Genomic DNA, 27,480 nt, shown 5'->3' on the forward strand with positions numbered 1-27,480 from the left:
CCCCCCCCCCCCCCCCAAATAAACTAGTTTTAAGAACAAGATAAATATGATGTGCTTCTCCTTGCTGAGTGCATTGACTTAAGGCATAGGCACAATTCCCCTCTTTGAACAGAGATGGTAAAGTCCTGTGTCCCAATACAATTATTATCCTGGGTGACCCTTTGCATTCAAACATTGACTCAAGACGTAATAATTACAGGAACCACTCATTAACAAGTAGTTTGAGTTCATTAAGTAATCAGAAAGCATTACTGAAATAAAAGTAGATCGTTCAATCCTATTTCAGGAATAAATTTTTAAGGGAGTGCTGCTTTGTTAGGCAGCAACACATCTAATCTAAACTCCATAGAAATCTTCCCTATGAGTGCAGTCAGGTTTGGGTTAAGACAGAACAATTCACTTTAAAAACAAACAAACAAACAAAGAAAACAACAAAACAATCAAACCCTGGTACTCTCCAGACCACATGAAAATACATGGAATCTGTTAAAAATGGAAAGGGATAAATTGTTTCTGACTCTTTCTGTCAGCTATATTTGATCTTGAAGATAGCTTGAAGACCACCAGCTTGGCTTAGGTACCACAATGGATGGGCACAGATCTGTCACAGTTGCACATGAGGTAATATTTTCAAGAGCATCTTGGTGGCTTAGAAACCTTCTGGTCCTTGAAAGTTTTACTGCAACTTGGCTACTTTTGCAGTAATTAGTATATTTGTGGGGTTTTTTTTCCAAGGCTTTTTACATGCATGTGGATGCAATTATGGGTCAGAATCCAATGATCTGGGCTCTTCTTGTTATTGTTCAAAACTTGAGCAGTGGAAGTAATGTTACCAGGTAAGACTTTGTGTTTTATCCTGCCTGTAAGTGGCTCCTAGACTTGAAAAAATAAGGAAAACTTGCAACCATGAAAAAAAAAAATCATCCACAAAGTTTTTGGGGCTCAGGTTCTAGGGGAACCACCATCCAAAGCCATTGCTTTCCAGTAACCTGGCTTTGTAACAATCTTTATAAATGATAAAAAATAGCTGTCTCATTGTCAGCATCTCTGAAAATTGCAATCTCCACCAAATCCAAGTGACCTTGGATGGTATATCCTGAAAAGAAAGATGACAGAAACTCTGGTACAGCACCTGTATTACACACTCGGTTTGGATGAATGTCTCTGTTTCTGTGGGTACAACCACAGGTCATTTTCTCTGTTTCTATAGGTATTGATAGGCAACATCCAAATTTTAAATCTCCACACCACATCTTCTGAAAACCAAAGATGCTAGTGGATCCAGGACACCAGTTAAGTAAAGAGGTTCAGGGTCACAACTTTTGCCTTCCAAGAACCAGAGGCAATGCCAATTTTGTTAGCACATAGGTGACTTTAGGGTAGGGTTAGAGCTAATGTGTCACATCTGAATAGCACAAGGCTGCCTTGGCCATGCACAGACAAGTCTCAAACCTCTCTAGAAAAATACATGACTGTTCCAGCAAGATCTAGACTTTTCTACTGCCCAAGTGCAATCCATCTCTCACAACAGGCAACCACGCTTCAGGTGAAAAACGAAGAGTGTAATTTCACCTCAGGTTATCTCAGATTACTCTAGCAATCTGGCTATTTTGTTGGGGTTATTTTGTTTATTTTCCTTATGCCACTGATTCAGTGGTGCAAAAATAATCAGAGATGCTGCTCTTCCCTTTGTATATTGCTGGGCCTACCGGGGTGTTGCCCAGACAGCAATCCTATTGCTTTGAGAACACGACCGAAAAACCGAGGGGTGATCAGTAAACTATACTCGTACAGAAGGGTCCAGAGGAGCATCGAATCCAATTGAGCAGATTGTACCAGTAAATTTTGGTGTGGGAAAGAGAAATGCTACACAAATGTAACAGGGTCACCCTGGGATTCCTTGTACTGAAACATCATTTTACACAGAGGATATATATATATATATTTTATATATATATTTTCTTCTTTTTATATAGATATTCACACACACGCGCGCGCACACACCAAAAAAAAAAGTCTTTGATAGGCTTTCTGTGTTCTAGTAAAAATAGTTGGCAGCTGCAATCTGTGAGACCAGAACTGGCTTTTGTGCTGCCTGTGATGCCCCCACCGCAAATTGTCTCTCAAAGGCAGACGCTCGTATTTATCTGGCAGGTCGAGCTGGTTCCTGCCTGAGACAGAAATAACCTCCCATTGGGGCACACACAGAGCTCGTAGATTTTTTGCCTGGACCCTGCAGAAGAGGAAGATCCTTGAGGCAAGTTAGGTAGTTTGATTTTTGCAGAGTTCAACGTTATCTGAAGTTGGATGGAGGGAGAGAAAGAGAGAGAGAGAGTTAGTGGAGAGCTGTAATTTTTTTGATCTTGTGTTTAAAGAAGCTTCCTTCGGACAACTCAGCGGCTACAAAGACTGGGTAGGCAAGTCTGTTAGGATGGGAAAGTGATACTAAGCTGGGTGAGCATATAACCTGCCTTTACCATGAGCTACCTAAGACCTCCAGCTTGTTTCTGCTTATCTGCCAACCATGTTTCCTTGGCTTGCAGCTTATTGGGGCACATCTGTGTAGGAGTGAACCCACCCAAAGGTAGCCCACCGCTGGGTGAGGAGCACGTATAGTTCACTTCCACACAAAGACTCTACTCCTTCACCAGGACTTCTGTGATCCCGTTGCTACCTTGCAGGCTCACAGCACTGCCTTTTATTTATATTTTATGCACACATGTAACACTTTTATGTATGTTAAAAATAACTTCCATGCCACAAGAGACCTGAACTTCTCCTTCTAAAACAGAGCATAAAAGTGAACATGTGGCAGCTCTTAGACATGTGGCATCACTGAGAAGAGCACAGAGCCATAACCTGCACACCAGAATATTACAGGGTGGCTGAGAGTATTTGCTCTTATCTTGCAATTACAGTAAGCCCCCAGTTTAGTATCCAACTATCTAATCTCCTGAAAGAGACAGGTCAATGTATGCATTTTTAAAGCAACTTAGTGTTAAAAACGTTAAGGCAAATGTTTCAATTACAGTACATTAGGTAGAGGGGCTGTATTTTGGAGAGGTTTTATTTGTTAACACCCACGGTCTGGGTATGGAATGCCTTAAAATGCAAATGCTTAGGACAGAAATTGCAATAAAAAGCCCATTCTATATATTATACCTGACACTAAGATAGCAAAATGTGGCCTTGTGTCGGAGCCCTGTTGCTGGGAAGTTTCAGTTCAACAGGAAGATCCTGCTGAGGCTCTTGGAGGGTTCCCCACCAGAAGCTCCTCAGCCACATCCTTTGATGTCTTCTATCATTATGGCAGGAGGAGGGGATGAGAACCATAAGCCCATGTATCTTTGAGACACCAGAAGATGCTTAACTCAGCATCTATTTTACTTTTGTTTTGTAATCAGTTTTAGTTACTCTTAAGCTTCCCTTTGGAAGCTTCCCCAGTGCAGTGACCTGTGCCTCTCGATGTTCCCTTTCTTCCCATAATGAAAACATCAACTGCAAAAGCTTTTCAGATCAATAAAGGTATATTAAGCTCTTCTTATATAAAAAAAGGTATGATAAAAGATTTAATTATGTTGGCCAAGTAAATCTTGTTTTAAAGTGACAAGGAAACAAAGAATTTAGGAGCACTGTGTATTTTACAGCTGCATAAATCTGCTTGAACAACAGATGCTATTATCCAAGCACTTTAAAAATAATGAATCAGCCTTTGCCACAGAGTGGGGCTTGTTTGCATATGATATGTCCAATCACTGCTAGCAGAAACTAAGCTAGGGAGTCCTGCTTCACCAGTGCCTCCACGCCAGTGGCTCAAGTGGAGCAGCTCAGTGACTCAGAAGGATATAAACCTGGAGGGGATTTGTAGCTTAGTTTGTTTTTGCTGCAAGTCTTGATGACTTCCACTTACCTCTCCATCTTTGGATTCCAGCCTGAGCTCTGTCCTGCAAGTGGCTTTCAAGCTGCCAGCCTCGGCGTTGATCTCGATGCCTTTTGGAGCCTCCATCACCAGCGCGCGTGTAGGCGACTCCAACCTGTAAGAGAAAGGGGAGTTAGAGAGCTCAGTGTGTTCTACAGTCATGCTTCATCTCAGGCTGGCATCTTGCACACTGTCCACTGCATGGCACCTTAGGACCTGCTGATGTTCAGACGCATGCCTGCTTTAGTCAGTGGGAAGAACTCATGCCCACTGTGGTAGAACACATCACAAATCCAACCTGCTTACGGTGCACATCGACTTTGCTATGCTTTAAATGCTGGGGCAAGATATTGGGGTGCAATAAACCTGCTATGATCAGCTCACTCATATGCAAGTTCAGATTTCTAACTCATCAGTGCTAACTGTGGTATTAGCAAAGCTGTAATACCTACACAGAGAGTGCAAGCACTTGTCTTACTCAAGGCACTGTTCAAGCAGGAACAAATTAGTTCTCCAGACTCCCTACAGTATGAAGACTGGAAGGGTTTGAAGACATAAGAAAAGCGATGAAAACGACCCAGCTGAAGACCTCAAAATTCCTGGTCAGGGCCAGGGCCCCCTCTTCAGTGCTTTGACCCCCTCCTAGCCATGAATACAGCACCCAGGGATATGACAACCCTGTCATAGCACTAACACAGCTAAACCATTTGGTTCAGGCATTTGGGTTTAACCTTGTAAGATGCAGAAGTAGGAGGTTCACTCTTCCATGCTGATAATCCATTCATAGGTTTGCATTATACTTGTCTCTTCTGTTCTCTATAATACAGTCTCTTATGACTTTCTGTATTGAAAATGATAATAAAAACCAATTCTTCCTCTTTGGGAATATCCTCTTAGTTGGTTTCATCACCATTTATTTACTGTACTGTCACAAAGTCTAGACTCTGATCTCCTCAGGTGAAGGAAGCAGGCAGAGAGAGCAGACACTCTTCTGCTTCTACTGCTTTGGGCAGACAGCACTAACAAAACTGAAACAGAGGGCATCACACAACCACTGGGGTTACTTGGGCAGCTTTTAGGATTTACTTGCATTACTGCAGAGGCACTTCAGCTGTTTCTCTGCTCTTTGTATATAATCATTTGTGCAAGCAAGTGTATTCTTAAATGGACTCCTGCTGGTACTGAGACAGCATTATGGGAGACTGAGGGAATTCAGCTGTATTTATTGCAGCCAACAGTTCAATAAAGCAAAGGCACTGCATGGCACTTTTCAACTCTCCTCCTTGTTGGTGCCGTCATGGCTGCTTTTTGAGCACCTTTCCCTCATGAACCCAAACTCATCTGTAATTTCCTGGCAGACTCAACTAAATCTAAATTTCAGTGAAGAACTGAGGCATATGCAGCCCAAGGAACGAGCATGGTCTCATGGTTAGCAGCCTCTGCACAATCTTTCTGAGCTGCTTTTTCTTTACTCTCTGTAGGGAAGCTACATCTTACATAAACCTTCTTCTGATCCTTCCACTGCTATCGCCCTCTTGGCTGGTTCTTGTACAAGGAACCTAAGACTAAGACTGTTGATACATTTTATATTTTTTTTTACCTGATTGAATTGTAGATTGCATGGAGGAGAAAAACCTTGCAAAGAGTGATTGACATTAAATAGTGCTACTTGGCAAATGACTCCCTCTGACCTTCCAACTGCAATAACTGCCCTTCCACTATCTGTCAGAATTTCTTTATGGTAAAAAGAGCCACAGCACACAGCACATGCACTCTGGTGGCATTCATTATGGTGGCTTAACTGCCCCATACCATCCCTAGAGATGCATGTTCTCATTCTTTGTGGGGCCGATCACAAGCTGGTATCTACCCTGAAATACGAAGGACAATCTGCTCGCTCTAAGTCCCCAGAATCCAGGCTGCAGTGGCTAAGATGCAGACACATACTCCCTCCTGCCACCTCTGTTCCAGAGGCAGGTTGCTCCAGAGAAGAAGCAGAGAGCTGAGGTCAGTAATGTCTTAAGTCATTGTAGTTAAATTCACCAAAGGATGTGTCCAAACCCCAAGACATCTGAGCTAATCTAAGGATAAAATAATCCACAGAACCATGGCCAGGTGATTCTTCAGTTCTCCAACAACTCAGCGACTCTTTAATTTCTTTGGTGTCTTGGCTGTCTCAATATATTTGTTCATCTGTTAATCTTGTAGCTCTTCTGCCCACTGAGAAATAAATCTTGTAAGTGCAGAACAGTGTTCAGACACCACAGTGCAAATGCCCTCATTTGCAGCAGCAGCATTCAGTTCCTGCTCTGTATTGGAGCAGCCACCCAGTCCCACATCAGTGTTTTACTGGAGAGTGTGGAGAGCTGGGAAGTTGGTGAATGTCTTCCCACAGTGAAGAAGCATTAAGAGGGACCTTCTCCTTTCCCATGTGCACACAGGTCCCCCTAACATCAAACCAAGTTAAATTCATGCTTTGAGCAACTACCTGAGAGTCTGTTAGATAACACTGTCCCACAGTTTCCTTCTCTTTTCATACCTAAGAAAATCACAGGCTCAGAGGATGTTAGGGTTTGGAAGAGATCTCTGGAGCTCGTCGAGTCCAATCCCCTTGCCAGAGCAGGACCATATTATCTAGTGCAGGTAAACGACCGAGTAGTGTTCTCTCTCTCTCTAACCAACGAAAACCTACAGGCAGCATAACATCTTTGTACAAATGCTAATGAAAATCCATGCAATTAGACCTGTCTGAGGCCCTCTAAAGCTTCTTGCCTCATGGAGGCATGAAGAACCCTCTTAAGCACCTCCCAATAGTAACATGGGACAAGCATGTAGCACTGGGGCTTTGCTGCTGCTTTGCAACCCACCCTGTTCCCTGCAGCCCATGTGTTTTAGTTAGCTGAGCTAACCCTCACTCTGCCATCCTAAATCGCTAGCTCAGACAGTTGCAATCCTGCTGATATGCTGAATTAACTCAAACCTTTAATGTTAAAAATACCACTTTGAACCTTAAAACTATGGAAATGACTGCAAATACTATAACAGCAAGGTACAACTCTTTCAGCCATGAGAAACTTGGGCTTGTAGCCTACACGGCTTTGTACTTGTGCCATGGGTTTGAAGTCTGACCGTCCTCTCTCTTATATGTTCAATTTGGTGTTACTGTTTGCATGGGACTTTTGTCCCAATTTATGCTACTGTAAATGAGGACAGAAAGGTCTTAGTAATGTTTTTTGCCCTTGGCATTCGAGGGGCAGATGATTGTAAAGGATTTAATTTGATTATTTTCTGATATCCCAAATGAATCCCTGAGACACTTGTCTTTAAACCAGGAGTCAAAAAATCTATGCAAAGCCAGAGAAAGCAGTTGAGGATTTTATGCTCCAGGGGGTTTGAGTAATGTTTACTGAATACTTTCATTTGAAGCAAGTGTTTAAGAGACACTTTGTTTTTAAACCTAATTCTGTCTTCCAGAGCAGAACCAATTTGGAGACTAATAATGAAAGAAAATGATTCAGCGATGAACAGATAATTTGTTCAAAATCAACATTTGTTTTCCACTGAGATACTCTGGAGCTTTCAGTAGGATTCACATCTCGTGGCTAGGTGTAAGCCTGTACTTACAGCAGTAGGCTGGAAAGGTGGCAGCGTGAATATAGATAGTTTCATTATTTGCTCCTGCTCTTGAATTTTCCATCCCAGCAATTGGCACATAAGCCCTTTTTATTGTCCATGGGTGCTGCTTATTTTTGCTCCAGTATTTCTAGGACTAGATCCTCACTTCTTTCATAGAGCTGGGCAAGGAAAGTAAATTCACCACTATCCACAGAGTAGCAGCTTGCTGAATTCAAGACTGAGGTAGAATAGAATAGAACAGAATAGAATAGAACAGAACAGACTAGACTAGACTGGAATAGACTGGAATAGAGTAGAGTAGAGTAGAGTAGAGTAGAGTAGAGTAGAGAAGAGAGTAGGGTAGGGTAGAATTAACCAGGTTGGAAAAGACCTGTGAGATCATCAAGTCCAACCTATCACCCAACACCATCTAATCAACTAAACCATGGCACCAAGCGCCCCATCCAATCTCTTCCTAAATAGCTCCAGTAATGATGACTCCACCACCTCCCTGGGCAGCACATTCCAATGGCCAATCTCTCTTTCTGTGAAGAACTTCTTCCTAACTTCCAGCCTAAAACTCCCCTGGCACAGCTTGAGACTGTGTCCTCTTGTTCTGGTGCTGGTTGCCTGGGAGAAGAGACCAACCCCCACCTGGCTACAACCTCCCTTCAGATACTACCATAAAACTGCTCCTGTCTCACCTACAGTCTCCTGGTAGGTGTCATGTAAGTCCAAAATTGTACAAGAAAAGGCACAATTAACAGGATTTTCAGAACTATCACAGTACCCAGGATTCACTTCCTACAACAAGTGTTAGGGACTCTTGAAAATCCCATTGAGCACCTAAATGCCATAACAAATCTGACCCTTAATCTCAGTTCTTAGTTCTGCAACAGAGGTAATAGCACTTCCCAACTCCACAGGGAGGATAAAAAGATAAATATATTAGCGGTTGTGAGGCAGTTACACACTGCAATAACTGAGGGCAGGTAAGTACCATAGCCAGAGATAGATGGTTGGCAGATGGATAACTGATCTTTCCAAAGCTGCAATATTAGGCTCTTACCTTCATCAAAAATACTGTTGGTCTTGTTCCTCCCACTGAGCACACTTGGCCTGCATATCAATGTGTGAGATGATGTATGCAGGGGAAGCCTTTCTCCAGCACACCATGCTTAATAGACAGTGCTAAATGTGCCTCTTAAGCCCTTTTACTCATACCTATCACCGAAGCATCTCACATTTTAAAGAGAGGTGATGACATGTGGGCATGTCACAGTGACTCCTCTCCAGCTATCACTGCAAATGTTGTGCTCCTGGGAATCAACAAGGGAGGAAAAATTTTCTGTGCCATCCCTGCTTTGCTTTGAAAACTTCAGCAGTAATTTAAAGGAGGTCAGCACAGGAGTTTGTATTGTGGTTTCAGTGGAAGTCATTCACTTGGAAAGATCGTTACTTACCCAGATTTCCAGTTTTCAGTTTCTTCATCATAAACAGCCACATTAATCACTCCAGTACCGTGGATTATATTTCCTTCTCATCCCTCCCTTCACCCCCTCTAGGATAATGTGCTGTTTTCCTCGCTATTATGACCTGCCTTTGGAATTTGGGAGAAGAGAGGATATTACAGATGTGATGGCAGCACCACCAGCAGCTAGGGGCTGCTGATGTGCTTACAACAAAATGGACAGAATTTCCTTTTAAAAAAACCCAAAATAAAATTCAGGAAGGAAAAATGTTTGCCAGGGTCCAGCACTCTTGCAAACTGGAATAGAATAGAATAAACCAGGTTGGAAGAGACCTTCAAGATCATTGCATCCAACCCATCATCCAACACCATCTAATCAACTAAACCATGCAACCAAGCACCCTATCAAGTCTCCTCCTGAACACCCCCAATGGTGGTGACTCCACCACTTCCCCAGGCAGCCCATTCCAATGGCCAATCACTCTCTCTATGAAGAATTTCTTCCTAACATCCAGTCTAAAGCTCTCCTGGTGCAGCTTGAGACTGTGTCCTCTTGTTCTGTTGCTGGTTGCCTGGGAGAAGAGACCAGCCCCTGCCTGTCTACAACCTCCCTTCAGGTAGTTGTAGAGAGCAATAAGGTCTCCTCTGAGCCTCCTCTTCCCCAGGCTAAGCAACCCCAGCTCCCTCAGCCTCTCCTCATAGGGCTTGTGTTTCAAACCCCTCACCAACTTTGTTGTCCTTCTCTGTACTTGCAATTCATTGCTGGTACCAAAAGCTGCAGCACAGCAGAGGGACAGAACGGGACAGAACAGAGCAGAGCAGAGCAGAGCAGAGCAGAGCAGAGCAGAGCAGAGCAGAGCAGAGCAGAGCAGAGCAGAGCAGAGCAGAGCAGAACAGAACAGAACAGAACAGAACAGAACAGAACAGAACAGAACAGAATAGAATAGAATAGAATAGAATAGAATAGAATAGAATAGAATAGAATAATCCAGACCAGGTTGGAAAAGACCTTTGAGATCATCGAGTCCAACCTATCATCCAACACTATCTAGTCAACTAAACCATGGCACCTAGTGCCCCATCCAATCTCTTCCTAAACACCTCCAGTGATGGTGACTCCACCACCTCCCTGGGCAGCACATTCCAATGGCCAATCACTCTTTCTGTGAAGAACTTCTTCCTAACATCCAGCCTAAACCTTCCCTGGCACAGCTTGAGACTGTGTCCTCTTGTTCTGGTGCTGGATGAAAGGAGTTAATGTGAGCTGGGGACCTATTGCTGGCGCTTTGAAATTATTTATTACTTTTCCTTCTTTTTTTTTTTGTTTTCTTTTTTCCTCCCCCAACAAGGAATGGCCTCAAGCTTCAGAACTTCTTGTCTTCCACAGGAAGAATCCTGTGGAAGGGCACAAATTTTTCTTGCAGTATGGAAATGGAAAGAGACATTTACTCTCAGGAGGTAGCAATGCTTGTATGCTCCTTCTGAGTTCACTCTCAAGAGGAAGCATATGATGCAGCACTGAGGTAACATGAGCTAATTTAATTTTGCTAAAAACCTCTGGACTGAGCATACAGCATGTATTACTGCAGCTGTAGCCCATTATTTCTAATGGCTCTAATTATTTCTTATGGTATCCATCTGACCAGCTATAAGATTTCACTTTGAGCATAAAATTAGCCAATGTTACCACTGTGCCTGCTTACATCTCATACAGTTGGTAAATTATGCTAGCAAGTAAACGTAGGGCTCCATCAATTTGGTGGTAATGAACCAGCATCTCAGGTTGAAATTCATTCTCAGTTTTACCTCCCTTGCTTCAGTGAAATCAATGGGATCACCCATTCACAGGTACTTACATTTCTGACTCTATTATTTGAATGTTATCTTCTGTATCAATATTCATAGAAAAAAAAATCACAATAAGAACTGAAAGTTAATTAGCTTTCACTGACTTGCAAAGAAAGTGTGCTTAGTTTCTAGATCTAGGATGACTTTTATTATTCTTATTACTTAATTTGTCTTACCTTTGCTGGTATTGGAACAGGAAAAGTTTGGACTCACCTGATGAAAACCTCAACTGATTGCAATTTTAAGCAGTCTTGTCATCTCCCAAAGAGCAAAAGGCTCTACCCTGGAGCTCTATCCTTTGTCACTAGATCTCCTTCTTACTAGAAGATACTGCCATTTCATGAGAACAAAATAAGCTAATATATAGCAACAACAGTGAGCTTAATACAAAACAAGAAAGAGGGGAAAAAAAGGGAGCTGGCTCTCATCAGAATGAGAGATTAAAAGCCAAAAGAGGATGTGCATGATGTGTGTTCCCACCATACCATGATTTTGACAAAGTATGACATGCATGGCCCAGCACAAAAGGCAGTAAGCACTCTGAGAGCTTACAGAAGAGATTCTCACTAATCAGAAAATATGTATCTGTGTTATTTATCGCCTAGTGTTGACACAAATCTTCTTTTCAATTACATTTTAATGAAGCACACCAATTAGTGTTTGAATAGGGCCATCTGATTGCAGTCTCAATCAACAGAAATAAATCTTGCTTATGGAAGGTTTCCAGGGTATTTTCTTCAGAAACATTAATTACAGAAGTAAACAAGGATATATTATTATCATGTCATCCCATTGTAAATCCTGCCTATTGCTATAAATGCTGTTTGGATTAAGAACATGTTATCACTGTACAGTTTCCAGTGTGTATGCTGCAATTTTAACAGATGAGAATTCCAGTTCATCCATACTCTCCAACAGATTTCTATGGCTAGTGGTCCAAAGCCTCAAGTAATTCTGAACATGAGCTAGTGTACAATGAATGAAAATTCTTTAGCTATTATCCACAAACCATGGTTAATTCCTATGGAAAATCCAGTTAAATCTGCCAGAGACCTGCCAGACAAGGTGCAATGATGGATTGCTTAGCCTGGAGAAGAGGAGGCTCAGGGGAGACCTTATTGCTCTCTACAGCTACCTTAAGGGAGGTTGTAGCCAGGTGGGGGTTGGTCTCTTCTGCCAGGCAAGCAGCAGCAGAACAAGAGGACACAGTCTCAAGCTGTGCCAGGGGAAGTTTAGGCTGGAGGTGAAGAGAAAGTTCTTCACAGAGAGAGTTGTTAGCCATTGGAATGTGCTGCCCAGGGAGGTGGTGGAGTCACCGTCCCTGGAGGTGTTCAAGAGGGGACTGGATGTGGCACTTGGTGCCATGGTCTAGTAGTCATGAGGTCTGTGGTGACAGGTTGGACTTGATGGTCTTTGAGGTCTCTTCCAACCTTATTGATTCTATGATTCTATGCTTTATTGGAAACTGTATTTTTGTAATTGAGCTAAAGATGTTTGGTTCAAATGGCAAAGAGTGCAACATCTTTGCTTCTCTCTATTTGGGCAACACAGCTGCTAAAGAAATTTGGTACAAAGCTGAGTAAAGAGAAAAAGAAATTACAGAAATAATATGAATTAGCCTTGTGCTTAACATTGTTCATAAGCTTTAATATTTCCTTGCCCAGAGAGCCTAGTGAACAAGCTGAATAAGTAGTCCTGCTTGGATCCTGGAAGTGCTGCAGTCGCTGATGGACAGATGAAGGTGTGAGTGTGTGTGGGTACCTGTGTGCTTGCTCCATCCTCATCTCCTGGAGCACTGAATCGATCACATCCTGACTATTTCTCTCTGCTTCAGCTCTGCTAATTCAATCTCAAGCTAATGCCTTAAATGTCCTTTTACAACTTTCTCCCTCTCCTTTTTATTATTTATTTGTTTATTTATTTAAGTAGAGCTCTAACAGCTGCAATACAAAAGGAGGTGCTTCATCCCAAGAAGTGCAATAAATCTGCTGCTCGTTTTGCTACCTTTAGCTTAGTGCCAAATGAACCAGTCAAGACATTTTTCACCTAGTTTGAACCACAGGTCCTGTGCTTAGTGAACTTTTCCTAAAGAGAGTCCGTGTGAAAACAGTACTCTCTGACTACAAACTGGAAATGTCTTACTATCTCTTCAGAGTACAGCTTCAGGGGGAAGGCTAATTGAGTAACAACAGAGCAGTCTGAAACCACTGGGGAGCAGGGCAAGGCCAGCATTAGGAAGAGTCTCAACTAATGCTCAAGAAGATTTGAATGGGTCTACACAAAAGAGGAATCAAAGGTGTTTGTAGGTATGGTACTGGCTTGCAGGACTAAGCAGATGAGAACCAGTTTTCATTTTATCTTTTTTTTTCTCTAAAAAAAAAAGTCCTTCCTCAGCAAGAATTCAAGCACACACTGACTGCCAGCACCCTGCAAATGCCCTCTTGTAGTCTTCCAGAACACTTTGCACTAGCTGAGGCATATTCAGAGTACTAAAAAGCAGTAAACTAGGAAAACATGGATGAATCAAAATACAGTTTTAAATTCTTTGCAATTGGCTCCCATGCTACAGCATGAGAATTGCTGAAGAAGATGCAATTATATACAGAATACAGAATTAACCAGGTTGGAAAAGACCTTTGAGATCATCGAGTCTCCATCACCCAACACCATCTAATCAACTAAACCATGGTGCTAAGTGCCTCATCCAGCCTCTTTTTAAACACTTCCAGTGATGGTGACTCCACCACCTCCCTGGGCAGCACATTCCAATGGCCAATCTCTCTTTCTATGAAGAATTTCTTCCTAACATCCAGCCTAAACCTCCCCTGGTGCAGCTTGAGACTGTGTCCTCTTGTTCTGTCACATATAGAATCATAGAATCAACAAGGTTGGAAAACACCTCAGAGATCATCAAGTCCAACCTATTACCTCACACCTCATGGCTAACTAAACCATGGCTTCAAGAGACTCCACCACTCCACCACCTCCCTGGGCAGCGCATTCCAATGGCAAATTACTCTTTCTGTGAAGAAATTTCTCCTCACCTTAAGCCCAAACTTCCCCTGGGGCAGGTTGAGACTGTGTCCTCTTGTTCTGTTGGTGGTTGCCTGGGAGAAGAGACCAACCCCCACCTGTCTACAACCTCCTTTCAGGTAGTTGTAGAGAGCAATAAGGTCTCCCCTGAGCCTCTTCTCCAGGCTAAACAACCCCAGCTCCCTCATCATGCTTATACGCAAGACCTCTCACCAGCCTTGCTGCACTTCTCTGGACATGTTCAAGTACGACCTGTCCTAAATGTTATAAGGTTTAGGTGTTAATTTTGGCTTTTAAAATAACCTCTGAAATGGTTTGCAAATATAAGGAAAAGCAGAGATCAGACAGAAAACGTCTAATATAGGGAGAAATTAGTACTATGTAATACTATTGAGACCTAGTTTCATTATGAACTCAAGACGTGGGGAAGGGTAGAGACTGTCAAAGAAAAAAAGTACGAGATTAATGTTTAACAAAGTAGAGGTATGGCTGAGAAAATTAAAATCATCTGGATAATTAAAAAATTCTGTTGCTTATAAATCAAGGAAGGAAATTATCATAGAAATTGGGAGATAGTTGAGAACGATGTGTGGTAAATACAGATGTGCTTTAAGAAGCTGATGTATTTAAGTGGCCAGGGAAGGGATTCAGGGATGCAAAATGAATTATTCCTGTTTTAAGTGTAGGGATGACTTCAAGTCTCCTTACCCAATGGGTTGTGAGCAGATTGGTCTTGCTCTGAATCCCTCCTGTGCCTGACAGACCCAAGCAGAGAGCTGTCTGCAGGATTAACTCTCTCCTGCTGTGCTCAATCTTTTGGCCTTAATTGGCAAGTTGGAACATTCAGAGTCACCAGTGTATCCCATGGTGGGAAACCTTCATGTAGCAGAGGAAGATGCTGTGTGGTTGGGGGCTGCATCCTGAGCAGGCAGAGTGCCCCATGCACACCCCTTGGCAGTGGTGTTATCAGCTGAGAGCACGGCTGTGACTAATAAAACCACAGCAACTGTACACAGGTCAGACTGAGAAGATTCAGCCTGTAAGGTATAGCCCTGGATTTTAATACAGGCTCTGCCAGGAACCAGCCATATGAGACATTATGAAATACAGGGAGCAGAGAGTCAGCTCTGGCTGGAGGGAAAAGCAAAGGACAGACATTCCCTCTCCTGGCCTGATCAGAAGTGGGATAGTAAATGACATTATCACAGAGCAAGCTGAGCTCAAACTAAGCCCTAGCACTGATATTGATGCCACTTGCTGGAACTTAAGAGTCTGCAATGAATTTGATTGCAAAAAAAACCTCACTACCAAATGTTTCTCATCACAACTTATGTAGTCTGGGTCAAAACTGGTCAAGCAGTGGTCTGGACATTCCTTCATGTCTGTGTGTGCTAAGCAGAGGGTTTGGAGCTACAGCATGGCCATACCTCTGCTCCCACTGACTACAGCTTCTCTGCACAGCCAGTGTGGCAAAGAAACAGACTCCAAATGGGTAGATTCAGATTGGATGGTAGGAAGAAATTCTTCCCCATGAGGATGGTGAGACACTGGCACAGGTTGCCCAGGGAGGTGGTAGAAGCCTCATCCCTGGAGGTTTTTAAGGCCAGGCTGGATGTGGCTCTGAGCAACCTGATCTAGTGAGGGGTGTCCCTGTCCATGGCAGGGGGGTTGGTACTAGATGATCCTTGAGGTCCTTTCTAACCCTGATAGTTCTGTGATTCTGTGATTCCATATGCCAGATCTACTATATATAAACGACCCTTTCCCCCCACCAACCCCCTTGTCTGATATACCTTGTTACATAACTTATTGCAAGAAAATAAAACGCATGGAAAACAAAGATAAATTAAAAAGCTCTGCCTGTGGGGTGCATTAATGAGCAAGATCATTTCAAACATGGAGGAAAATAATTACTTTTCATGTTACCATAATTGCCTAAACCACAAATGCATTTTTCAGAAACAAAGGTTGGGCTGGTGTAAGTTTCTAATTAAAGGTTGAAAGCCTGTAATTAAAAGGCATAAATTGGAAGAAACCCTTTCAAACAGAATTACAGAAGAGGCTGCTAAGATTGGGTATTATCTTGACATACTGTCACCAACCCAGGGAGGGAAAAAAAGAAACGGAAACAAAGTGCTGCAGCTCTTCACTGGGGCCACTTGCTACCTGATGTCTAACAGGAACACAAGAGAGATGAACACATCACCAAGTAGGTCTGTGGGGCCACTGAATCTCCTAGCAGCTCTAAGCCATTGGAGTGGGTAGAGGGACAGCTACCCTGCAGCAACACCTGAGGCTTAAAAAGGGCCTTTTCCTCAAGTTTATACTGGCTTCTGGATGGTGGCAGGAGGACAAAGGCCACCTTAGTTGGTCTAAAATTATAAAATCTGATGGAAAGATGGTAGTTGAATCAGCTAAAGCTTGCTAGATTAACCCCTAGAACATTTGCTACCATAGAGAATACACAGAGCTCTACAATTATCTTCATGCACAGTCAGTATGTGACCAACGAGGCAATTTGGGCCAACTGTTCACTACTCCAACAGTTTGCAGTTTTGCTCCACTTTGGAAGAAGGTGGCATGACCCATGTCTGGTTTGCAGGGTGTTAAATTCTCCTGCTGAGCAGAGCAGCATGTCATCACTGACAGAGAAATTACTTTCTTGTGGTAACCCAGTGTGGCCAAATGAGAGGATTACTGGCAGGGGTGCAGTGCTATGCAAATGTTGCAGTCATTATCCTCTGTACTTTTGTGCTTTCTTCTACATCAGAACTGCTTTATGAAATGTTGGTCTGTGTTTCCATTTTAAACTTTTTTTTGAAGTCTGTCATGGGATTTTTTACCTGCCATTTGGTCAGACAGCAAGGAAAAGGGTCAGGTAGATTAAAATCTCACGTGGAGAGTGCACAGGTTTCAGCCTTCAGTGCTTTCTGCAGTCATGATTCACTTTTGCTCATCTCTGAGATGATTTTTCTGTTCTTTCTATAAAGACTGGACTTAATACTAAATCACTTACAACGAGAAACAGAGAGCTAACAAAACTAAAAGAAAAGGAGGAAAAAAAAAAAAAGATTTGACATGGTAGAATAAAAGAAAACCTGCTGGGGAAGAAAGAAAAGAAGGTGTGTCTGTATGCATCACATACTCGGTGGTGATACCCTTTGGAAACACGCAGGCACTTGCCTAAGTGGATTTGCAGAGCTTATTTAGCACGACAAATTGGCTACAACCTGACAGCTATTTCTGAAAAGCCATTTATAGACCTTCAGACACTCATACTCCTGTGGCATATCCATTCACTGTACAGTCAATTTATAATGATTCCACCAAATTAAATCTTTATTAACAAACTTATTGACTCTGGCTTTGACTTTTTGTTCCCCTTTTAATTAACTGCAGTAATGAGACAAGCAACATCCAATATAACAACTGACCAAACAGTTTGCTTAAAACCTGCAGTTTATTTCAAGCAGCTTCACGAAATAATAAAGGCTGTATTGCTGTTTGCTAAATGTCAATTTTCACACTCTGTTGAATCTTTTCTGAAGCTTGTCAACCACAAATCTGGAGTAATTTCCCCTCTCTGATCAGAGCTATATAGGATACACAACAGGTTCTCGCTTACTCTTCATTTTTGTGCAGAAGATGTACCATTTGCTCTCCCCATTGTACTTAAAAAATGGCAAATATGCATAAATTATACATTTAAAGGGATGCCTATGCCAAAGTTGTGGCCTCTTTCACAGCCACAATTTACACCAGCAGTACAGTTGTATGTCTGCATGCATAATACCAGAGAAATAATCCAAGCTCCTCATATCCAGACCATTATTATGCCACAATGCTGCACCATCCTGTTTTCAAATGTGTTGGGCTACTGCCCACAGTTAGGCAGGCTTTTCACCCTCCACACCATTTCTTCACAGCTTTTCTCCCTGGTTGGAAGCACATTTCCCATTTCCAGCTGCAATTCCCTGCCCTGCTGCATGGCAGACACAAACCAGCCTCAATTAACCACAAGCATGCACACACTTCTTTGTATGAGACAGTCCAACCACTCACAGAGACTTTGCTCCAGTGAGAAGAAATACCTTTTACAGTATCAAAACCACTGACAATCATGAAATCTGACCAAATCATAGAATCAACCAGGTTGGAAGAGACCTCCAAGATCATTCAGTCCAACCTATCACCCAGCCCTATCCAACTAACTAGACCATGGCACTAAGTGCCTCATCCAGTCTTTTCTTGAAGATCACCAGGGACAGCGACTCCACCACCTCCCTGGGCAGCACATTCCAATGGCAAATCACTCTTTCTGTGAAGAACTTCTTCCTACTATCCAGCCTGAACCTCCCTTGGCACAACTTGAGACTTTGTCCCCTCGTTCTGTTGCTGGTTGCCTGGGAGAACAGACTGACCCCCACCTGGCTACAACCTTCCCTCAGGTAGTTGTAGGCAGCAATGAGGTCTACCCCAACTTTTTACTAGTTGCTGAAGCTGAGATAACAAAGAGGTGCTGTTTAGGTCAGAGTCCTACTGCTGAATAGGGCACCAACCAGTCTCCAGTCTGATTTCTGGCATAAACCAGCTTGGAAGCCATTTGCTCATTCCTGTATCAAACCTAGCTGAACTGAAACCTGCTTTTTAACCAGACAAACAATTTTTCATAAGCATCCAGCGATGTAAGCTTTGTCTGCATCCCTCCTTTATAAGCACTGCTTTGTAACCTGTTTTGACAATATGCAGAATTTTCCTTGGTACAACTCACACTGTGCACCAGGGAATACAAAGAGATGAAAACCAAACATCTTCTCTGGAGGAACACCAAGACAAACCAAGGAATGGGCAAGACAGCTGAGGCTGACAGGGGGGCTCAGTGCTCCTCCATGTGACTGACTGCCATTTCACCATTGAGGAGTTTGGCAGGACAACAGGAAGGATGGAAAGTGTTAGAAGAAGTTTGTCTCACAGATCTTTGATAGCCTAAAACCTGAAAACCTTAAAGCTATTTCAGATGTCCAGCTCATTTCTTGCCTTCAAATATGGAAAGGAAAATAGGTTGGGAAATGCTGCAGAGAGGAACATTACCGTGATTTTGTGGGTGGGTGGAAGGAGGAATGGAGCAGAAAGAGACTGGGAAACACAAAACAAAAAACCAACCCCATCTTGCTGAAAAGAAGAGTATAGAGATGTCTCTAAAGGGACTACTTTAATTCTAGGAATAGTCTGTTTTGAAAATTCCTAGCATCAATTTCTCCTCAACTAAAAATGAAACTGTTTTCTGTTTATCTTATGCATATAATCACTCCTGAGTAAAACATACATTTTAAGGCAATGTTTGGCAGTCTTTAAAGAAAATGCTCAGCGTTCCCTGACTTCCATGAGGTTCCTTCCATCTTTCCTTGGGCAAGTTTGTGGTTTGACTGTAATAACTTCACTTATATGACTTTTTAGCGAATAACAAAGAGAGAATTACAGCTGCTAATGGAAGAGGTCAAATGGAGGTGAAATGAAAGGGATTTAAAAAAATGAACCAATGTCAGAAAAGCCTCCATACCACTCAGAGGCAAAGCCCCTTCCTAGAAGAGGTTTTTTTTTAGCTGGGAATTTCACTTCATTTTACTTCATTTCATTTTGATTTTAAAAAGAGAGGCAGGCAGGTAGGAGAACTGGCTTCGTGGTTGAAGCACTGGAATTCGGTTTCCAGGCCTGTGATGAACTGCCTCCATGGCCACGTGCAAGCACATTCTATGCTCCCTGGGTTTACTGCAGTACAGTAGTGGTGGGGATGCAATTCTGCCCAACACAGGAAAGTGATACATGCAACTCTTTGCTGCTGACTTCTCCTAGCGCCCAAGGCAACTCATCTGAAAATCCTTTTCGTAGCAGACTGCCACCTGCGTTGTAGAGCATGGTCCTGAACCATTACCTGGACAAAGAACTTCTCCAGATAGTCTGGTGTGGTGGGAATAGCCCCAGGTTTCACAGAGATAACCCCACTGACTTCCCAAGTACTGCCTTTAAAACAAGTCAGTAGAGTTACCTTGGGAACCTAACACAGGAAAGGAAATCTGACCTTAAAATCAGCCTCAATTCTTAGCATGGTCAAACAAAATAAAAATAATAATAACAAAGACAAATTGGAAAAGGAAAAAGAAAAGATCATGGTTATTTTACAGTCTTCAAACCCAATAACAATCAAAGCTGCAGGGTATTAATTTCCACCCCCCCTGGAATTCCTTGCTGTTTCTCAACTGCCTGCACCCTCAAGGTGTCTTGTTGCAGACATCTTAACACTATATATTGATTGCCTGCTAAGTAGCAGGAGGGAAAATAAAACAAGGAAGAACTTTGTTTAGGTTCCAATGCACATGGAATCTGGACAATTTTCTGTGGGTAAAAAACCCTGCCAATGGGATCATGAGTCCTATCACACAAGCCTTTCAACAAAACCTGACTCTGGCATAAACAGGAGGAGAGAGGGAGACAGCTGCCTCTTACAAATCTTGGAAATAGCCAAAGAGTTACTTTTCTGTCCCTCAGATATTAAGTCCACTGCAGTTTTCCCCTTCATCTTACTCCAGTGATTCTCACAGTCCTCCTTTTCTCCTGTGTCCACAGAGAAGTCACCAGGTAGAAACACCATTTGCTTTTATCCTAAAAATGAACATTTGCCATTTTTAGTTTTCATTTGATGACAGTAACCAAGTACTCAGGGCAAACCGTTGAAACAACAAAACCCCCAAACCAGCACAGGCATCCTCTGCCACTTCAAAAGCATTCAAACAACTTCACCCCAGCAGCACCTGTGGTAGGAACCTGCTGAGCTTCTCCAGCGGGAATGCCTGCTCAGGGCCACAGGGTCTGGCAGGGTGCAGCTCTGGCAGTGGGCATGAAACCTGGGGGACAGATTTCACCCAGCAATGTGACTACACTCCTAGTATGGTTCTACAAATGGCAGCATACAGAGTGTCTTTACCTCCTCCAAAGGATATCTTTTATAAAGCAGTCACATCCTGACAGTCATGCTGCTTTAGCTTTACTGCTCTAGTTAGAGGTATAATGTAGGAAGAGTTTAAAGAGATGTAACTGGACAGGTCTGTTTTAATTGCTCCCACTAGACCTGTGCTCTGTGACCTTGGACATCTACAGAGCCATAAATATGAGCTTTTGATTGCTGTTCCCATAGTGACTGACAGGAAGAACACACTGGAGGGTGGACTAGGAGTGCTTCAAGCAGGCAAGCAGCAACTGGAAATGATTAAGTTCAGAAGCTCTGGGGACACTAATGTCACTGTAGGCCAGCCAACCTGGAAGATAAACACTGCTCAGCGCCGCAAAAATGATTTTTCTATTTGCTTTCCACTGAGAGTGAACTAGGCTACACTATAGGCACTAGGCTTGGCAAATGAGACCATGAGCTCTTCTGAGGCAAATTTACCAGCTCTTTCTGCTGTTGGAGATGTCAAAGCCACTAGCAGGGCCTGTCACATTTGTGTTGTGTAGACTTACTCTTGAGGAACAGGAACATCAGCCCTGGAGCTCAGACCCACAGAGCAGGGAGCATCTCTCAGAGAGTTCATTTCTACATGGAGCAACATGCAATGTAGGAGGCTAAATCATCCCAGGCAAAGTTGCCAAGTACCTGGGCTGTCCCTCTTCCAGCGTCAAAGCCAGTGCAATTATTTCTGTAGTGCTTAGCATTGTGCACTGAGAGTGTCACAGGGGTTGCTGTGGAAACAGAAGACCTTTGGCATCCCACTCCAAAAGGGTGAGGACCTGGTGGATGCACCTGGGGAGCTGAATGAAGCTTGTTCTGTGACTGCAATACCCAGCTCTTGCTCTCACCGTGCACTGGACTGTGAATGCAGAAACAGAACTCAAATAGCTCTAAACTCTCCTGTTTCAATATAAAAAATGGAAGGGTTTCTGGAAAAATGTAGAGACACATGCTGGTGGCCTGAGCATATATAAAAGCAGCTCAGGAATATTTATATTAGCAGAGTGCACAGCAGGAAAAGTTGAGCTGTGCTAAAGGGAAAGCTGCCAGAGTATTTCTGAGTGACTTGCTCAATAGCACAGCATGGTGTGCTTGCTGGCTGCCCATCCACACACAGCTTCCTTAAATCCCTGGTGATCAGGGTCTCGCACATCACAGAAGAGTGGAATTTACATATGGTCCAATCCAGCACTGCCCACAGATCACTCAAAGTTACAGCCCTCAAAACCACAATGACCTCACCATCTCCATGAGTATATTAAGGTTTGGAATGGAAAACAGCTGTTCAACCACCCAGGGTAAACCAGTAATCATTCAGATGGAAAGTAACATACAGTCTACCTGTTTACACTTTCTACACTACTCAAAGTCTTCAACTCATGTACATCAAACTCTGCAGACTCTGGTATTGTGGTAACTTCAATGCCAAAAGAAAACAGATAAGCCAATAAAATATCACAGTATCACTCCTCCCTTACCACATCTATACAGAGGTCTGTCAGATAACATGGCAGTCCTGACAAGGTTTGAAGTCAAGTTCAGTGGCACAGCAGAAGGAGACACTGCACTATGGTCAATGCAGTAACTGACTATCCCAGTCTCGTCTCTTATGCCTCTAGCCTTTCACTGAAAGTAGATCCCATCAGTTTTCAAGCAGCTGAGTCAGACCTGCAAAGCTTGCACATTCCTGTAGTGCTCACAAGCACTTCAAGCGTTAGCTACTTTTTCTTTTGAAGTTCTGATTCCTCCTAATTTATTTGGGTTGGGTTTTGTTTAGTTTTTCTTTTTTTCTTAAACAAAGTAGAAAATGTCAAAATGCAAGATTTTCTGCCCTTTTTTTCTTTTTTTTTTCAAATGACCAGCTTGTGACCCTTTGATATTGATAGGGCATGGATCACCACACTGTGAGAAAGCAAGTACTATGAAAAAGTGAATCTCTCAGGTGCTCACATGCCTTAAGATGCTTTTGGAAGTATCAACTAACAATAAGTATTGCCTGCCCTGCTTCACTGCTAATCTCTCTGGCAGAAAGTGCACTTCTTAGACTGTAGGAAATGACACTTTTTAGAAGAATTTTGCATTTTACTAACTGCAGCAAACCACATGGAGAGTGGCTGACGGGTCCTGATGGATAACACATATACTAGCAGGTTCCCAGAATACTTATCTCTGAAAAGAAGGAAGCTCTGCAGAAGTGCTCTGGATAGCTCCATAAATCAATGCCACGCCGTTAATTCCTGACAGCCACTAAATATTAAGGGATGGCCAATTTAAAGGATTGGTCCTACAAAATGCTCACAATCACTCTTTGAAGAGGGCCATAATCTCCATTTGAGGAGCAAGAGAACCATTATATGTAAGTATTCAGTGGTACTGCTGAAATTTCAGCCTAGCTCTTAAAGGCTAATTTTGCTGTTCATCACTCTAAGTAAAAGCATAGCCAAAGATGTTTATTCTGTTTATGTGGAGGCTCTTTTTTCCCTCTAGAAATTCAAATCACATAAACATTTAATTCGTTGTAGGATCATTCAGTCCCACCGACAGGTTAGCCAGTGCTGTAATCCACCATAGCATGGACTAGGAAAGCCAGGCACTAAGGAAACAGTGAAGCTTTCCTTCACTTAGAAACAGAGAACTGGCATCCAGCTAGAGGAAAGCTTCCTCAAAATGGCGATTGTGAAACCAGCACTCACTTTGGTATTGCACAAACATTCTGCCATATGCCAGGAGTCAGCGAAACACTTCTGCTGTGTGTCTGAGCACCTTTGCCTGCAGAACTCCCATTGCAATGACATCGATTCCCCTTTCAGATCACATCAGTTCACAGGGTATGATGCAACATCATGGAAAATGTGCATGCATTTATTAAAGGTTACATCAAAAAACCATGCAGGCACCTTGAAATACATTTCAGGCTGTGACGGCAGGCAGAGTGACTGAATATATGTCAGAGGTTTATGATGAACTCTAAAGTGTCTTCATTTAAGAGGCAGCATCCCTTTTTATAGGCATCCTTTATTGCTTGATTTATTCTTTCTATCTGTAACTAACCTCTAGACTCATAGATTTAGACTCTGGTGTGATGTTGCTTGAATGCCACGCACCTCAGAGCTCTGCAAAAATGTTCTGACAAAGTCATAGCTTGGTCCTTTCTCACTGTTCAGAACAAAGCCAGTGGATGAAAAGATTAAATGCCACCCCACTGCTCAACTGAGAACCCATAAAATCAACATATTTAGTGGGTATTTTAGAAAATTTGTCACATGCTAAGCAGGAAAAAGCAGGAAAGGACTAAGAGAGATTTAGTGGTCCATTTTCCACTCTCTTTACCATTATTGCCCTTGATGACTTCAGTAAGACTTTTTTTTTTTGCAAAGAATTAGGCATGAACTGATGGTGGACATGAGGAACTGAGCCTAAGCAAATGACTACTCCCTTCTTGACACAAGCAGTTTGATCCCCTACAGTGAAAACTGAGCGATTATGGAAGTATGCAGGGCACAGACAGCCCAAGTCCCACACTAAGGCTGCTATCAGGGCTGCATTCAGGACCCAGGTTGTTTCCAGATGTGCAGCTCATGCAGAAACATGTACAATGTGTTTACAAGAAGACCTCATGAACTTGAAATAAATTATAGAGAAGTGACCAAGAGACATAAGAGGCTGTGTAAGCTCAGCATTACCTCATGACTTCATGGGAACTTTGGCTTTTTTTTTATATTTTAATAAAGGCAAAGCATTGCCTACAGGATTTAGCCTACTAACACCAAAACTGCATCAGTAATCCCACATCACCAAAGTTCCTGTACTTTAAAAACTGTTAGTGAATAAAGCCAATGCCTGCAGTACAACGCACCCCTAAAGGTTTAGATTTGGTGAAGGGTAGAAGTGCATTGCCCAGATCTCCTGGCATTGTCCTGGCTCCTTCAACTGTGCTCCCAGTACAGTTCCTTCTGCCCCAAAGGAACAAGAACTGATTAGCTGGTACTGAGAGGTTTGGAGGCTTTATGTAGAAGCACACAGCATAATGAAGGACTTAATTTTTGTACCCTAAAAGGCTCTGTCAGAAATGTCATTTGTAATTCATTAGACACATATAAACCAGTCAAAAGTTTGTTAAAGCAAAGTAGATTATAACCCAGAGAACTATGGGTTTCAACCCCTGGCTGAAAGCTCAGGACCTTTTCACAAGTTTCTGTGTGCTTTCCAGGTGATCCTTTTGGCAGCACTTTTTTGGTCATCACTTGAGCTACCAGAATTAAATTCTTCAGGCTTATAAGAAAGCTTCCATATTTAGACAGAGCTCCTCAGCTGATTCTTGTAAGATATCCTGGTGTTTTTTTCCCCCTGAAGAGACTTTTATTGCAATATGAATTTATTGCAAGCCACTTCACATGCACACATTTTCAATCATACCTTGTGGGTCATATGAGAGGGAGTTTAATTTCAGAAACCTTAGGAAGCAATAATAATCTTTAACCTCTGGCACTGCACGAGAAGATACCGCATATTTTCTATCAAAATGAACAGCTCTAATAACCTTCCATTAATATCCATTTATATTTATTACTCCTTCATTAAAGTTAAGACACCAAATCCTTACTAAATAAAGAAAAAACAAAATTAAACTGACATTTTACTTCTTTCTCTGTCTTTTAAAATGTTAATGCATAAGGAAGTGGACAGGACACGACATTTTTATCACTGTCACACAGTTCAGCACCAGCAGCATAAACCCTTTGTGTCTTGCTTTTTTTGCCCTTATTATATCAAATATAAGCATATTTTCACTGAGTTCACTGGCAGGGAACATCTCCTTACAGCAGCACATCCCCTCATTATCCAGTCCTCTCAGCTGTTCTCAGACTCACTGGGAGGCCATTTCCCCTCTGCTTTACAACCTCTTTTATGATCCTTAATGGCCTAAGTTTGGGGTTTTTTTTTTGTTTACTTTCTTGCTTGATTCTCTCATGTCACTTTACAACATGTCCTCAGCCAGCCTTTCCACAGCCATCCTTAATGACATGAAACCAGGCAAAGAAGGAGAGAATGTGTTTTTGCTTTTTGTATCATGAAAATCAAGAGATAACTCACAAACTGCAGTCAACTCAACACGAGAAACACCAGAACTGCATCTGAGTTTCATCTGGAAAAAGAGCTGCCAGGTGACTCCCAACAGCCTGATACCCATTCCTGTTATCCTAAGCTGGGGGAAAGCTCCTCTCCTTCTGCAGCTACTGCTCACACTCCAGGAGATTTGCTCCTTCTCTCTGGAGGACCAAGTTGTACAGCTGAAAATGTTTTTCAGGCTTTCTTGGAGCCACTCACCTGCTTTTCGGCCATTACTGGGCTGCAGTCACATTTCTGCTTCATCTGCAAGACCCACACCCCCATGTGAAGCACAAGCCTGTAAATGGGATTCTTCTTTCCATTCAAGGACACAATGTCCTTGTGTAGCTGAAGGCTAACATGGTGTTATTTTACTTGCCAGCAAAGCCACGTGTATGTAGTGAGCTATGCATTTATGGCAGCCACCTCTGCTGATGGATGAAAGGGTGGCTGTCACTCTGCCTTTCAAACCAGCAATGGTCCACCTTTAATATGGTGCTTTCACACATTTGGCCTCAAAAAAATGCTGCTGTATTCAGTGAGTTACTCCAGTGCCAACTCAGCTGGAAACCAGAGCAGGGTACTGGCAGCTTCAGAAGTGTCAGCAGAATCTGGAAATGAGGCGGTAAAGCTCACAGGTTCTCAACATTACTAAGAGAAAAGAAAGGGGAATCACTTGCCAGCTTCTGCCTGTGCTGCTGGCACAAGTAGCTTCTGCATTTCCATTTCCTTCCTTCATGCACCATGAGCCTGCATAGGGTGAAAGATGGGTCATTGACCATCTCCAGTCCAACAGTGCTGACCCCAGAAAGTGCAGAGCAGCACACAGCCAGTGCTCACACCACTAATATTACAGCATCATCATTCTAGAGCAAGTACAGGCCAGGGGAACAACTTTGGGCTGTGCAAGGATCCCCAAAGATGGACAGGGGTTAGACTGCACAGGCATATTTAGAAAGGGGTTCTCATTAGCCATGTGTTGTCTTTGTAGGGAGAAGCAGAGCAGAGTCCATTTGAGAGCAGGGAGTTGGATTCACAGAATCACAGAATTCAACCAGGTTGGAAAATACTTCAGAGATCAAGTCCAACCTATTACCTAATACCTAACATCTCATGACAACTAAACCATGGCTTCAAATGTTGCATCCAATTCTTTTTTGAATGCCTCCAGGGACAGTGACTCCACCACCTCCCTGGGCAGCACATTCTAATGGCAAATTAGTCTTTCAGTGAAGAACTTTCTCCTTACCTCAAGCCTAAACTTCCCCTGGTGCAGCTTGAGACTGTGTCCTCTTGGTCTGGTGCTGGTTGCCTGGGAGAAGAGACCAATCCCCACCTGCCTACAGCCTCCTTTCCTCTAGTTGTTCCTCTAGTTGTTCTTCTAGTACAAACTCAGCAACACTACCTGGTCAGACATTATTGCTATTCAAAACAGCCAGAGGCGTCACAATAACTCACAGGAAAATTCTGTACTGCAAAATA

The 27,480-nt window shown here is 42.7% G+C and overlaps 1 protein-coding gene across 2 annotated transcripts in view; it reads right to left on the bottom strand.

Annotated features, from left to right (window-relative positions):
- Window positions 1–428: 428 nt before the first annotated feature.
- The window catches only part of SGCD (sarcoglycan delta), a 354,310-nt gene continuing 327,258 nt past the window's right edge, over window positions 429–27,480 (bottom strand). For both annotated transcript variants that reach the window (XM_054168463.1, XM_054168464.1), the window contains 2 exons: window positions 3,911–4,034; window positions 429–2,297 (listed from right to left, as the gene is read on the bottom strand). In XM_054168463.1, the coding sequence (XP_054024438.1) occupies window positions 2,124–2,297; window positions 3,911–4,034 (298 nt within the window). In that variant the 3' untranslated portion in view covers window positions 429–2,123. The remainder of the gene's footprint in view (window positions 2,298–3,910; window positions 4,035–27,480) is intronic.

The sequence above is a fragment of the Dryobates pubescens genome, chromosome 16 (assembly GCF_014839835.1).
Source record: "Dryobates pubescens isolate bDryPub1 chromosome 16, bDryPub1.pri, whole genome shotgun sequence".
NCBI lineage: Eukaryota > Metazoa > Chordata > Aves > Piciformes > Picidae > Dryobates > Dryobates pubescens.